The following is a 16,537-nucleotide window of genomic DNA, read 5'->3' on the forward strand; positions in this document are numbered from 1 at the left end:
AAGACATAAAAAGTACTCACAATGTTCACAATGTAACAAATTAATTTCTTAATGGGAACATTTCCTATAACAGCTTACAAATAGAGTTTGAAAAAAATACCTCAAAATATAAAGACTCAGAATTTGGATCGCTTCTATGGGATTGACTAGAGCTTAAATGCTTATTATCTGGTCTCTTTTGCAAATTCTGTCTTCTTTCTGAGGAAGTACTGTGTCCTCGGCATCTGAATCCAACCTAAGTAAACCCCAGAGGGGAAAAAAAATCTAATTATTTTTAAATAAATGTTTCACTCAAATATATAACATACTGGCAGAAAAGTACACACAAGTGTACAACTCAATAAATTTTCACCAAGTGCATCACTTATTTTAAAGATCAAGTTTCTGACAAGTAAGGTACTTATAAGAAAAATAGAAAAATGAGACAATTAATGCACATTGCTTTTTTCCCCTCGACATGAATATTTATTAGCAGCTTTATTCACAAAAGTGAAAACAGGAAACAAACCAGATGTTCTACAGTGGGTGAACAGTTAAACTAACTGTGGCATATCCAGATCATAGTATAGAAGTCTGTATCAACCACAAAAAGGAATAAACTACAGTTGATAAACTCAACCACCAGAGAACCATGGAAGTGAAAAAGGCCAATCCCAAAAAGACTGTATGAAGGCATACAAAATTATTGAAACAACAAAATTAGAAAGGGAGAATAGATCAGTGGATTCTAGGGGATAAGGAGCAGTTGGTGTGGCTATGAAGGCCAACAGGAGGGTCCTTGTGATCATGGATCTGTTCCGCATCTTGACTGTATCGAGGCCAATATCTGGGTGTGATATTGCACTAAGTTTTGCAAGATGTTACCACAGGGGGGAAACTGCATATTACTTACTTATTTTTTTTAGAGACATGATCTTGCTCTGTTGCCCAGGCTGGAGTGCAGTGGCTTGATCATAGCTCACTACAGCCTGAACACCTAGGCTCGAGTGATTCTCTTGCCTCAGCCTCCCAAGTAGCTGGGACTACAAGCACATGCCACCACACCCAGCTAATTGTTTTATTTGTATTTTTGTAGAGACAGGGGTCTCGCTATGTTGCCCAGGCTGGTCTCAAACTGCTGACTTCAAGCAATCTTCCCACCTTGGCCTCTCAAAGTACTGAGATTAAGGCATGAGTCACATGCCTGGCCTTTTACATTACTTTTTCAGTTAGGATCTTACTCTGTCACCCAGGCAGGAGTGCAGTAGTGTGATCACAGCTCACTGCAGCCTCAACCTCCTAGGCACAAGTGATTCTTTCACCTCAGCCTCCCAAACAACTAGGACCACAGGTGTGCACCACCACACCCAGCTAATTTTTTTTATTTTCTGTAGAAGCAGGGTCTACCTATATTGTCCAGGCTGGTCTGGAACTCCTGGGCTCAAGGGATCCTCCTGCCTCGCCTCCCAAAGTGCTGGGATTACAGGCATGATTCACTGTGCCCAGCTACTCTTTAATTTAACTACTGTAAGTCTTCTGATACTTGCAGTTTATTTTTTTATAAAACAGATAAAACAATTAGGAGAATAATTTAATACAAATCTTGTTTCCAAGATTTAAGAGAATAAGCTTTTATTAAATCACATAAATTAGTATTATCATTGTATGTTATGGACTAAAATGTTTCCATCTCCTAAAATTCATGTATTAAAATCCCAATACGCCCTCCGCCCATGAGATGGTATTTGAAAGTGCGGCCTTTGGGAGGTGATTAAGTTATGAGGGCAGAGCCATCACAAATGGGATTAGTGACCTCATATAAGAAACCCCAGAGACGCCTTCACCCCTTCTACTACATAAGGACAAAGCTAGAAGACAGCACCTATGAACCACAAAGCAGGCCCTTACCAGACATCGAATTTGCCAGTGCCTTGGACTTCCCACCCTCCAGAACTGAGAGAAATAAACTTCTGTTGTTTATAAGTCACTGAGTCTATAGCATTATCTTATAGCAGCCAAAACAGACCAAAAAATCCCATTAACGAATATGCAAAATGTTCAACTGTCATATGGGCAAGAAAAAAACATAAAGCATTCTAAGACTCTTAAGACATTTCAAGTTACCTCTCTTAAGTACCAAATGCAGCTAACAGTAAATGCCTCTCTTAACCAGGACACTTAAAATATATGAAAAGTATAATCTTTAGTAACAGCTACTCCAAAATTCTAACAACTGCGAATTGGAAGCAGACCTGGAGAGAAGGTGCTGGTACACAGGCCTTGGATTCTGAAGTCAAACAGATGCACACAAACACCTGGAACCACCTGAATTCTCACGCTTGCTGTTGTAAACCAGAATTAGTATATATGTATTAACGGTGTTACAAACGGTAAAACAATTTCCTTTAAAAACAAACGCAACCTGATTCTTACACTTCGAGACATAAAGCACCAGGATTAAATTAAAACCCCCAAACTAATGGTCCCAACAAAGTTCATGTGAGCCAAATGTGCAAGTACTCCAATAAACTCATGAATGAATCAATAACCTCAGGACGTCGAAATACTTTTTGTCAGCTCTTCTAAGAAAGAGTTTTGTTGATAGAAAGAGAGTATACTGAACAAAACAAAGCAGAAGCTACGGCTTTGAATATATATTAAGATTCTTAAATGAGTAGCACAAAATTAATTTAAAAATTTTAAAGTTTTCATACCCCATTTACAATAAAAAGGAAAAAAATATTAGAAATTGCCACTAAGAATATGTACAAACTTATTTAAAGAGAACTTTACAACACTTCCATTTATTTGATTAATTGACTAACTGCTTAACTGAGACAGGGTCTCATTCTGTCACCCAGGCTGGAGTGCAGTGGCGCCATCATAGCTTCCTGTAACCTCAAACTCCTGGGCTCAAGCGCTCCTCCCACCTCAGCCTCCCAAGTAGCTAGGACTATGGGTGCATGCCACCATGCCTGCCTTACACCACTTCTAAAGAACACAAAAAAACGATTCAAGCCAGGTGCGGTGGCTCATGCCTGTAATCCCAGCACTTTGGGAGGCTGAAGCGGATGGATCGCTTGAGGTCAGGAGTTCGAGACCAGTCTGGCCAACATGGTGAAACCTGGTCTCTACTGAAATACAAAAATTAGCCACGTGTGGTAGCAGGCACCTGTAATCTCAGCTACTTGGGAGGAGGCTGAGGCAGGAGAATCATTTGAACCCAGGAGGAGGAGGTTGCAGTGAGCTGAGATTGTGCCACTGTACTCCAGCCTGGGCAACAGAGCAAGACTCCGTCTCAAAAAAAAAAAAAAAAAAAGATTCAAAAATAGGAAGACATACTGTTTTTGCATAGAAAGGTGACACATCATAAAGGCAGCTGATTCTCTCTAAGTTTATAGATTAATTTAAACACCAATGGAACAGAATAGAAAGTCCAGAAATGGATTCCAATATATTTGGAAATTTAATAAGTGATAAAGGTAATTAAAGTCAGTGAAGAAGAGATCAACTTTTCAACAAATGGTGCTGGAAGATTTTAAAAAGTCACTTTGAAATTACAAAGTAGGATCATATCTCACATCATATATCAAGAAAAACTCCAAATGGAATAAAGATTTAAATGTAAAAAGCAAGGCCATGAATACACTAGAGGAAAAAACAAGCAAATTCCTTTACAGCTTTAGAGCAGGGGCAAAGCTCTTCCAACTATGATTTAAAACCATTTAGAAGCCATCAAAAAAAAAAGGACCAATAAAGTCAATTTATAAATATAAACTTCTTAATGTTATTTTAAAAATAAACTGTGCATGGCAATAATCATGATAACAATGAGCAAAGTAAAAAATAAAAAGGAAAACCTAGCAAAATATTTGCAACTTGTATTACATATTAAAGACTCCAAGTAACTTCAGGAATTTGATAAAAACTTGATCAAACTGATTTTAAAATGTACCCCAAAAAAGAAAGAAATAGATCAAGATTCAAAAAATGAGCAAAGGATAGGACCAGGTAAGTTCACAGGAAAAGAAGTAAACACAAATGCTCCTTAAACACATGGAAGAATGATCAACTACATTAAGACATAATTTTTATCTAACTGGCATACACCCCACATCCTGAAAACGCACTATATCTGAAGCCGTATGAAACTAGGCACTTTCCACATTGTTGTTGAGGATGCAAACTGATACAATCTGGTGATATTTACCAAAACAACAGATGAATTTACCTTCTGACTCAGCAGTCCCTAACTAGAAACTGATTCTATACATACACATTTCTAAATGACACAGCAGCATGTCTATAACAGCAACAGTTTGCAAACAACTCAAGTGTCCACTGGTAAGACTACAGAAATCAACAAGATTATATCCACACAATATTATGAGTTGTCTAAAAGGAAAAAGTGTGGAAGCCCTTTACGTAGTAATATGGAAATTATGAAAATGTCTCCAAGATACACTGTTAAGTGAGCAAAGCAGAGAACAGAGTAGATATGCTCTTTTATGTAAAGAAAGAACAAAAATAAGATATATACTTCTATTTACTTATAATGAAGTGAAAAAACTCTGGAAGACAAGAAATTACTCAAAGTGGGAGAGGTATGGGGGAGAGGAGAAGTCAAGGAGAAGCAGAGGTGAAATGAGACTTTTACATTGTATATAATCTTTTTTTAAAAATCTCTTTTACTTTTCAACCTATTCCATAAAATAAAGCCGTTTTAAAAGATTTCAAGTTTTTGGATTCCTTACATCATTTAAAATTAGACCTATACCAGACTAAAGAAATGATCTATATTACCCAATGTTAAAACACCAGGAAGGATGTTTAAAACTCTTGTAATTAAACAGCATGGTATAGGTGCAAAAATATGATAAACTGAACAAAACAAGTAGCCCCAAAATAACATATAAGAAATCAGTAGGCTGGGTGCCATGGCTCACCCCTGTAATCCCAATACTTTGGGAGGCCGAGGTGGGTGGATCACGAGGTCAGGAGTTTGAGACCAGCCTGGCCAACATAGTGAAACCCTGTTTCTACTAAAAATACAAAAATTACCCACATGTGGTGGCGGGCACCTGTAATCCCAGCTACTCAGGAGGCTGAGGCAGGACAATCACTTGAACCCGGGAGGCGGAGGTTGCAGTGAGCTAAGATGGTGCCACTGCATTCCAGCCCGGGCAACAAGAGCAAGACTCTGTCTCAAAAAAAAAAAAAAAAAAGAAAGAAATCACCAAATCACTAAAATGGAAACACAAACCAGGGAAAGAATGTTAGGATAACTGGTTAACTACTTTGAAAATTTTGTTTTACCATGGATCAAAATAAATCTCAGATAAAAATGCCCTGAAATATTATATTATAAAAAGTAGCAGAACATACAGGTCAATATTTATTTGATTTCTAAAACATGTTTAGAGCCTAAAAACAATCAGAAATTGCAAACAGGGAAAAACATTTTGACTTAAAAAGATTCTGCATCTCAAAAATCAAACAAATCAAAAATCAAACAAATACACTTAAGTAAAGTACAAGGATAACAAAGCATCAGAAGTAGAAAGCAAATACATTGTCAAACATGTGGCTCCAGTTCTTTGGTGCCATATATATTTGCAAAGTTTTCTTTTTTGTTCTTTTAACATTCCTCATCAAGTTTTGAGAAAGAGATAAAATGTTTTTCATCTCAGTATTATTTCCTTTCTAGTGAGCTACTGATACCAAAACCAATAGTACTGAAACTGTAAACATGGGTAGGACTAGCAATTACAGTCTCAACAGAAAATTTCAGCCCGTATGTAAATATTAGGTAGAATTCATTTATCTAATCTACATAAATGATTGCCCTTTTAGCTCTTTTGTTTTTAATCAAATGAAGTTAGACTGCCTCACAAGCTTGCCATAAATGATTTATTTTTGCAATAACCACATGGAAGAGTGAATTATTTTTTTTTTGACAGCCTAATTAATGTTAAGGTACATATGAAGTACAGGTTGAGTTATTCCTTATCTGAAACGCTTGGGACCAGAAGTGTTTTGAATTTCAGACTTTTTCAGATTCTGGAATATCTGCATATACATACTGAGGTACCTTGGGGATGGGATCCAAGACTAAACACGAAATTCACTTGTGTTTCACATACACTTTATACACATAGCCGGAAGGTAATTTCATACATTATTTTAAATAACTGTAGGCATTAAACAAAGTTGTGTTAAGTACTTATGTGTAGAATTTTCTACTTGTGGTATCATGGCACTAAAAAAGTTTCATATTTTTCAATTAAAAAATGGGCAAATGATTTGAACAGTCATTTCTCAAGAGAAGGCATACATGAAAAAATGCTCAGCATCACTAATCATCAGGGAAATGCATATCAAAACCATAATGAGGTATTTTCTCATCTCAGAATGCCTATTCTCAAAAAGACAAAAAAAAAAATGCTGGTATGCTGGTGAGGATGCAGAGAAAAGGAAACTCGTATACACATTGATCTTGGGAATGTAAATTAGTATGACCACTACAGAAAATAGTATAAAGTTTTCTCAAAAACTAAAAAAGAACTGCCATATGATCCAGCAATCCCACTACTAGATCCAAAGAAAAGGCCATCAGTATGTTAAAGAGATATCTGCCTCTCTTCTTTATTGCAGCATTATTCACAATAGCCAAGATATGAAATCAACTTAAGTGTCCATCAGCAGATGAATGGATGAAGAAATGTGGTATATATAAACAAGGGAATACTATTCAGCCATAAAAAGAACAAAATCCTGTCATTCACAGCAACATGGATGAGCCTAGAGGACAATATGTTAAGTGAAATAAGCAAGGCACAGAAAGATAAATAACACACGTTGTCACTTACATGTGGAAGCTAAAAAAGTTGATCTTACAAGTAGAGAGTAGAATAGTGGTTACCAGAGGCTGGGAAGGGTTGAGGGAGAGGGATAGGGAAAGGTTGGTCAACAAATGCAAAATTACAGTTACATAGAGGGAATAAATTCTAGTGTTCTATAGCCCTGGTAGAGTGACTACAGTTAACAATAATTTAATGTTTATTTTCAAGTAGGGGACAGGATTCTGAATGTTCCCAAAACAAAGAAATGATCTATGTTTGAGATGATGGATATGTTAATCACCCTGATTTGATCATTACACATTATATACATATATCAATATATCACACTATACTTTATAACTATGTACAGTTATCATGTGTCGACTAGAAAGAAAAAAGTTTCAGATGCTCTAAAATCCCAATCCCAAATCCAAAATGCTCTAAAATCTGAAACTTTTTTCTTGGATGCTCAACCTGTATTTCATTCCAGGGAGGCAAAGGAACAGGCAAAGAGTTAGTATATTTAACCCATTAGTAACTTGCTCCTATTTAAGTTTATTCACAGATGAACATGTCCATATAGTCATATGATAGTTTTAATTCCTTAAATAGAGTTAAGGAATCCAAGAAGGCCATCTGAAAAATGAAAAGGAAAAATAATGACCATTAAACAACTCCCTGATTTTACAGCCAACCAAAGCAGGAAGATACAGTTATGGGTAGTTCATGGCAGTGCACAGCCTGCTCTACTGTACTGCAGTTACACCTTGTTCCTCTGGGCCTCAGGAAACTGCTCTGTCTGACTACCTCATGGCAAGCCATCACTATGGCACTGCCATTAGCACAAAAGGGTATTTACAGTCAAGTAAAGACACGTGGACAAGGCTACAATCCTTAAGATCAAAGAATCAGTATTTAAAGCACAAAATGCTTTTGAATTTTTATGTGGGAAAAAGACATGGCAAATGAAACAGGATTAAAGGGCATCCTTTTTTAACATATAAAATATTTAAATATACAGAAATGTAGAAAAATGGTACCATATATACCCACTCAACACTTTGCCATTTTATTAAGTAAGTTTATTAGCTAAGCCATTTTAAAGTTACACATGATAGTTCACTTCCAAATCACTCCATGTGCATATCCACTACACCACTGTAACTAACAAATCTAAAATGACTCATCTCATACCTAATCAATTTTCTCCAACCTAATTCGAATTACCTGTGAATTATTTCTTTGTTCAGTTTGCCTTCCACCTCTAGAAAATGTCTGATTTTTTTCCATCCAAGGTTTTTTCTGAGTTGCCTGGCAAGTTACATTGGACCAATTTACACCACCTATAACAAATGAAATTTTAAATTATAATTTACTTATAAAAGGTAGGAAAACCTAAACTGACCTGACTTCACATACTGAAATTCAGTCACTAGAAATGTAATAGTGAAAATTTTTCTATAAACCTTATTTTTTTTTTTTTTTTGAGACAGAGTTTCACTCTTCTTGCCCAGGCTGGAGTGCAGTGGCGAGATCTTGGCTCACTGCAACCTCCGCCTCCCGGGTTCAAGCAATTCTCCTTCCTTAGCCTCCCAAGTAGCTGGGATTACAGGCGCTCACCACCACGTCCAGTTAACTTTTTTGTATTTTTACTAGAGATTGGGTTTCATCATGTTGGCCAGGCTGGTCTCGAACTCCTGACCTCGTGATCCATCCACCTCGGCCTCCCAAAGTTCTGGGATTAGAGGCGTGAGCCACCTTACCCGGCCCTATAAACTTCTAAGCAGTACTACAGCTCTTAGTAATACAAGTGTCCTCTTACAGAATATCTCCAGCTGGCATTTCCTCAAGCTGATCAGCAAAACTGTACTTCCAAATTACCTTGAATCTCTGGAAGACTTCTAAGTTTTTTTTGCAGTATCAGCAAGCCTCATGCTTAAAAGGAAAACTCTGATATGGACAAAGTAGAAAGTATAGCAAAAACACAATGCAGAAAACAAGTACCTGCACACATAGATGATTCCACATGCTAAAAAAAGAAACAAAAAGACAATTATACTCTACTTGAGAACCAACATTATGTACTTTGCTAAATGTTTTATAATTTATCCTAGTGTGAAGCATGCATATCACAATATTATCATACTTCTTCATAAATGAATATTTTTATTAATAAAATACAAAATACATTTGTAACTATCCTATTACTACAGGAATTGCTAATGAAAACAGATACTTAAGGTTTAGCAGAGGATGCAAAATAATAATACTGATATCAATGACCAATAAAGAAATCAAGACGATGTCACATACATTCATGGTCCCAGAATCAGGATTTCTCAAAGCCCCTGCTGCAGGCTGGTTGTTGCTGTGTTTGGGACTGCAGTAACCACTATCACTGTCAATGTCGGCTTCACTAGCCCCCTGCTCACTAGAAGATTCAGCAGTAGGGTGGGATGCTCTTCTTCTCCTGCCCTTGGACTTCCAGAGCATTGGTGCAGTGGTCTCTGAGAGAGACTTGTTAGCGATATCTGATGGGAAATCTACAAAGGCAAGGAAAGTTTGACAATTCTTTGTGATGAACAAATTGATAAATTCTCATTAAATCATCATTAAGATTGTAAGAAAATAGATACCAAACTTCATAAATGAAGAAATAGGTGACAACTTTTTGAAAAGGTCATTAAAAGGTAAGATGTTCCTGGTAAGTTGGTTCATAACGCTTTTTGTTTTTCTTGAGGCAAGGTCTCAGTCTGTTTCGCAGGCTGGAGGGCAGTGGTGCAATCTTGGCTCACTGCAACCTTTGCCTCCCAGGCTCAAGCAATCCTTCTACCTCAGCCTCCCAAGTAGCCGGGACTACAGGCACGCACCACCACCACACCAGGGTTATTTTTTGTAGAGACAGGGTTTCGCCATGTTGCCCAGGCTGGTCTCAAACTCCTGAGCTCAAGCGATCCACCCGACTTGACCTCCCAAAATGCTGGGATTACAGGCATGAGCTACCTCGCCCAGTCTATATGTTTTTATTATGAAAATAGAATAAAATATATCACTAAAATACTAAAACCACCATCAACCATTTAGGAAAGAGAACATCGTCAATCTTTTGAAGGTCACTGTGTGCTCCCCTCCACTACTATACCGTTTTCTTACCCAGAGCTTACAAGCTATTCTGAATTCTGTGCATATCATTCCCTCACTTTTCTTTACACATTTGCCATGGATTTCTGTATTTCTAAAACCTAAATCATATAATTTTCCAGTTTCTAACTTTATTTTAAAACGCCACTTTATCCATGTGACTTCTCACCCCTGCCACACCTCAACACTGGCTTTCAGATTCTGGTGCATGTGATTCATGCCTTTACATGAATATACCACAGTGTACTTATCCTTTGTACCACTGATGAGACACCTGAGTTGTTTTGGAGTTTTGCTACTAAGAACAATAGTACTGTTGACATTGATACACAGACACATGAACATGCATATATGCATATGTAAGTTTCTCTAAGGTAAATACTGCAAGAACTTAGGGGATGCACATATCCAACTTTACTTGATGCCAAATCATTTTCACAGGTACTTAATAGACAGTTATACTCCAACAGTAGTATATACCCCCAATGATCCACATATTCATTAAATACTTTACATTATCATCCAGACTGTACCTAATCTGTTGGTTATAAAATGGTGGCTCATTGTGGGTTTTAATTTGTATGTACCTGCTTAATAATGAGGCTGATCTTTTTTTTTTTTACTTTTAGCCACAGTGTTTTCCCTTCTGAGAAATTTTTATTAATATTACTTTTGAATTATCTGACTTCTGCCATTTTTCAACTGAGTTGTATTTCTTATTTACTTCACAAATCATAACTGTACCAAGACAGTCCAAAAAAAAAACAAAAAACAAGACTCTCTTTGAACAAATTACAAGTTTTCCTTTTTCCACATTTCTGCCGATTCATAATTTTTATACAACACTGATACAATTTTGAGTTGTGCTCTGCTTAATATGATGTCATGTCATGACAAGTCTTCATAATTATAAGATGACTCCATATTATTCCATTGAGTGGGTGTCCTGTACTTAGAGTAGTATCCAAGCAGGACTTGTTACCTGCTACTAGTGGACACTATGAAAGCTTCAGTACTTTTGCTGCACTGCTGCAATATGCATCTTTAATCAAATACCCCCTCTCTTTCTAGGGGGAGGCTCCATTTGGATACATTCATAGGAATGAGATGACTGCGTCCAAAGAAAAATTCCCATATTCCCGCAAAATTGTTTAGCCTGCTAGCACAGTGTTCCACGGGCCCCAAGGACAGGGTGGGATCATTCTCTTATTGATTCATATTAATTCTTTATATATCTCATGCTAATCCTTTGTCAGTTATATACATGGTAAAAGTCTTTTCCAAGTTGGGGATTATTCTTTCACTTACTTTTAATAAATAGAAATTCTTAATTTTAGAAATAGTTCCCTCCCTGCAGTCATAAAGTTATCTGCCTATATTTCTTCTACCATAGGGTTTCCCTAAGTCCTTAATCAATCTGAAATAGATTTGCATGGGGCATAAATCAGTAATGCTATCTCTGTCATCTTCCATATATATGTTTTCATACACATGTGGGGTCTGTTTCTGGGCTCTCTGTTCTGTTCAACTTTTGTATACTGCATTGACAAAATAAACCTATAGGAATTAAGATGGCTTTACAAGTTTCCATATCTAGAGGAAAAGTTCTTTTCCAGGGATGTCTTGGGTCTTCTGAGACCACTGTTCCTTTATTTTAGAATTAGTTTATCAAGTTTCCCCAAAATCACTTTGAACATGATATTTAGGTTTTTCTTAATGTCCCATAATAAAGACTTACCATTTTCTTTTTTTTTTTTTTTTTCCTTTTGAGACAGAGTCTTTCTCAGTTGCCAGGCTGGAGTGCAGTGATGTGATCTCGGCTCACTGCAACCTCCGCCTACCAGGTTCAAGTGATTCTCCTACCTCAGCCTCCCAGATAGCTAGACTATAGGCACGTGCCACCACACAGAGCTGATTTTTATATTTTTTAGTAGAGATGGGGTTTCACCATACTGGCCAGGGTAGTCTCGAACTCCAGACCTCAAGTGATCTGTCTGCCTCGGCCTCCCAAAATGCTGGGATTACGGGCATGAGCCACCGCGCTCAGCCTATTCTTACCATTTTCTGCCTATACATCCCATATGTCTTCTCTAAGATTTCTAGAAACTCTCTTTTTCAGTGTTATTGTTAATGACATCTTTTTTTTAAATTTTGTGGGTGGCAAACTGAAATGCAATTAACTTTTGTATATTATATTAGATCCAGCTATCTTATTATAAACTCTTATTAAATAATGAGCTTGTGTTCAAATGTAAAAATCTGTTAGAAATGGAAAGACATTCCTAATGAACTATAATATTTAATTCGATCTCTGATTGATACCAATTAATCCTCAGAAATTAAAAACTTAACTGAAGAATAAAAATACTGACAGAATTAAAATCCTCGGATTTGAAAACTAAAAATAAAAATACTAATAGGATGTATAATATATAACATTCTATTCAAATTTCACCTTCATCTTTTCATTTTCTAATTCCTGTGCCTTAGAAAGAATGTCTTTGTGGTTAAAATAATAAGCAACGTAAAGAAGTAAGGATATTTTAAAGCCTTCCCAGGGTTAAAAGCACATAGAAATGGGTCACTATGACTAGAGACAACCAAACCAGAAAACTTAGTAATATATTACATTATGATTCTTTTCCATAGCCACTCCAAGTATTTGTCAGTCTGTTAATCTCAAAGCTTCATGCCTTTATGCTTTAACCACACAATGACTGTACTATCAACAAGACTTTTTAAACTGATTTTCAGATCCTTTCTCTGCTCCTAATGGATCTAAGCAACCGTAAAAAGATACATAGATCTCCAAAAGAAAGGGTATAATCTAAATGAAAAAAGTATAAGCCATCTTATTCATTTCAACTCAGACTTCATTTGAATGGAGGCTGTACAGAGATAAAAAAGCTAATTCTGCCTTTGAACAGATCTTGGCCTTGGATCACAAACAAAGATTTTTTACTAGTGTCAATAACTATGGGTGAGAGGAGATAAACATCTACTCTACAGATAGTTTCTGTACTGAGATCAAAGATACAAAGTGAAATTTCAAAATATAAACTGTAAAAAATAGCACATTGTAAGAATACTAATTCTTGTCTATTACCAGGTGAAAGCTTTTTTATTTAATGCCTGTACAGTCCTCTAAAATTTTTTGACAAAATGATATTTGACTAGTTCAAAACTTGTACTTGTTTAACAGGATATACATGACATACATAGGTTTGGTTCAGATCTATGCTAAAATATGGCATAGAAAACTTCCTAAGTTCTTTCTACAAAGATATATAGGATATTAGGATGTTTTATAAAGGGCTTTAATCTAGTTATAAAAACATGTACAATTTTAATTTTAACCAAAATGAGTTCCTCAAATTTCTACAGTATCTGCAAAATTCCATCTCTGATTTCTGAACCGCTCCATTATTACAAAAGGAAAGGACATCTTAAACCCGCCGAAAATTGTACATAAGGCCAGCAAGCAAATTGAAAGAACATTAAGGACATAGATTGCTTTATCCTTCCTAGAGAATTTCACAAAGTGGCAGGACAAATGAAAGGATGAAAGTCTACAATTCTGACAAGTGGTTCAGACCACAATTATAAAGTGAATGAATGAAAACAGATAAAAATCAGTGATGCACATGTAAGAACCCTTGCCTTACCAGTTTGCTGTGAAGCATCTACCAGAAGCACAATTTTTGATCGACTATCAGGACCTGCTGCATTTGTTTCTTTCTGAGTAGCTACATTTTTCACCAGCGGCCTTTTGCTTTTTATGTGCTGTTGTAAAAGCTGTTGCTGATTAAAAAAAAAAACAAAAAAACAAAAAACACACAACTATTCAATGTACTAAACATTATAAAATACACATCTAAAATAAACATTATAAAATACACATCCTAAGTGTATGTTCAAACTTCTTGGCTTCCATGGGGAAATAGTACTAGGGTTTCATGAAATGCCTGCAGCAAAGCATACGAGGCTAAACAATGTATTATACACACATATATACACTTTTTCAAATAATAATTAACACAAGTATGATTAATAAATGAATTCATTTTTAACTGCTACTTGTACTTTTTATTTTCTCAGTCAAAAAAATAATTAATAGCAGGGGTATAATAATGTCATACAAGGGGTTGTAAATTTCTTTAAAAGGGTAGTAACCTATCCCAAAGTAAATTTTAGTTTCAGAAAAGCAATGACATGAAAAATGGTTTCTGCTTCAGAGTTCAAAACGAAAATATAAAAAAGCTGATCCTGGCAGGGCACAGGGGTTCACACCTATAATCCCAAACTCCTGGGCTCCTAGGCTGAAAGATCACTTGAGGTCAGGAGTTTGGGACCAGCCTGGGCAACACAAGAGACCCCCAATCGCTACAAAACAAACAAACAAACAAAAAAACAAAGGCATCGGTAGTCTTAGCCACCCAGGAAGCTAAGGCAGGAGGATCACTTGAGCCCGGGAGTTTGAGATTACAGTGAGCAATGATTGCTCTACTGTACTCCAGTGTGGCTGACAGAGACCGACCCTGTCAATCAATCAATCAATCAATCAATATTAATAAATTGATCTCCTCCTTTACTTTTAAAAATATAAGTATTCATCACTTAATAGCAACTTACACAATAGAACTCTGAATTTAACTTCTTGAACGTCTGAAATTGAAGTGCTGGGAATGTATTCTAAGAAATCATGTTCCTTAAACATCTGTAAATTATATACTACTATCTTATTTCCAACACTTTTTTTTTCATTCTGAGTTCCCGAAAAGATATTTCTTGACCAAGAAAGTTTCCATGAACAAAAACTAAAAGCTTTTTAAAGCAATCTCTGCTGCTTGTATTTCAATTTTTAGAAATTATATGAGGAGGCAGCAAAGACTTCACTGAAGAAGTTGGGCTAATGGAATCTAGGGAAAGCATCAACTCCTTGATGATGTACTCATAAGGTATGTCTAAGATGTCCCTCTTCTATCAGCTCAAAAGTGCCAACTAGAAACACATTCTTCCTTCCCATTAGCTTTGACAATAAGGCTTCAACTGTAAAATAGCCTTTTAAGTTAAAAAGTTAACTAAAATTAAACCTTAATTCTCTTGTGATTCAAATCCTTCATTTCTTTCTTTCTTTTTTTTTTTTACTTAGTCAAAAGGCTCGTACTGAGTAAGTGGTTTCACATATTTATCTTCCATTTTCTTCAGTCCTAGGAGACCCTTGTTCATATAAAAGTAAAGCACCTCTTAAATAACAAAGTGCTATTCCTACTAAAAATTCACAGAGTAGAAACAATAACGTTGAAGCGATCTAATGAACCACAAATGTTCTTTTCCATAATGTCTCCAGCTAACTTTTGAAGATTGAAAGTATATCTTTTGGTTTGGTTTTTTTTTTTTTTTGAGACAGGGTGTCACTCTGTCACCTACGCTGGAGTGTAGTGGTGCTATCTCAGTTCACTGCAGTCTTGACCTCCTGGGCTCAAGCGATCTTCCCACCTCAGCCCCCAAGTAGCTGGAGCTACAGGCATGCACTAACATACCCAGCTAATTTTTGTATTTTTGGTAGAGATGGGGTTTCGCATGTTGCCCAGACTGGTCTCAAACTCTTGGGCTCAAGCGACTAGCCTGCCTCGGCCTCCCAAAGTGCTGGGATTATAGGTGTGGCCACTGCACCTGGCCCATTGAAATATCTTGAAGTGCATTAGCCATTCAACACAGCTAGCACAAGATCCACGCTAATCACTTACAAATGTTAGTGTCGCCATGCAATTTTTATCACTAAATTTATTTGTAAATATTTCTGCCTTATGTTATGTAAAACTCTCTAAAGGAATGTGAAAATGATTATAAATCATATCACAATTAAGAATGAGGAACAAACACCACAAAAAAAATTATTTTAAGAATTACATACCCTTTACCATTTTACAATAGTGAACAATATGTTTTATAGTAAATTCAGCATTAATGGTCAATCAACCCAAGTAGCAAATTGCTTATACTAATATAAGTAATATCACATTTAAAAGCCAATCAAGACCAGACACTTACTTTTGGGACCACTGATCCTCTGTTACTGTTTCTGCTTCGATGGCTGGACAATGGGAAGACCTGTCCAAGCTGACTTGGACGCTCAGTGCATTCTGTGGTGATAGCATTTACAGTATTTGCAGCCTGAAAGGTGTTGGAGTAAGGTGTAGGAAAAGGATGATAGAAACCCATAACCTGGGCACACGGTGCTGGCATCAGCTGATAATATGTATACTCTGTAGAAACAGGCGGCTGAGCAGATATAATGGGATAGGCAAAGTATGGTCCAGTAGGGTTTGGATTGGGTTGTTGCCATCGTATATCATTGTTATATAAAGGAAACTGTCTGCAAAACCAAATCAAAGAAGAACAAATCTATTGACAAGTCTAAAAATACCACTAAAGCAAAATCTCTTAACTTACACTAATAAAAGACAAAACAGAACAGTGGCTTCATGATAATTTTGGGAAAGGAGACAAAACTATCATCATCTTATAAATTTCTTTGCTATAGAGATCATTATGTACATGCAGTAACAATG

General features: G+C 36.3%; 1 protein-coding gene across 3 annotated transcripts in view; it reads right to left on the minus strand.

The window, feature by feature from the left end:
• The window catches only part of SECISBP2L (SECIS binding protein 2 like), a 96,641-nt gene that overhangs the window by 30,651 nt on the left and 49,453 nt on the right, over window positions 1-16,537 (minus strand). For 2 of the 3 annotated variants that reach the window (XM_034938731.3, XM_003831490.7), the window contains 6 exons: window positions 16,017-16,341; window positions 13,628-13,763; window positions 9,135-9,364; window positions 8,826-8,850; window positions 8,049-8,164; window positions 101-235 (listed from right to left, as the gene is read on the minus strand). In XM_034938731.3, coding sequence (XP_034794622.2) covers window positions 101-235; window positions 8,049-8,164; window positions 8,826-8,850; window positions 9,135-9,364; window positions 13,628-13,763; window positions 16,017-16,341 — 967 coding nt within the window. The remainder of the gene's footprint in view (window positions 1-100; window positions 236-8,048; window positions 8,165-8,825; window positions 8,851-9,134; window positions 9,365-13,627; window positions 13,764-16,016; window positions 16,342-16,537) is intronic. The other variant, XM_003831491.6, reaches the window with a different exon arrangement.

Source organism: Pan paniscus, chromosome 16, assembly GCF_029289425.2.
Source record: "Pan paniscus chromosome 16, NHGRI_mPanPan1-v2.0_pri, whole genome shotgun sequence".
In the NCBI taxonomy this organism is placed as follows: Eukaryota; Metazoa; Chordata; class Mammalia; order Primates; family Hominidae; genus Pan; species Pan paniscus.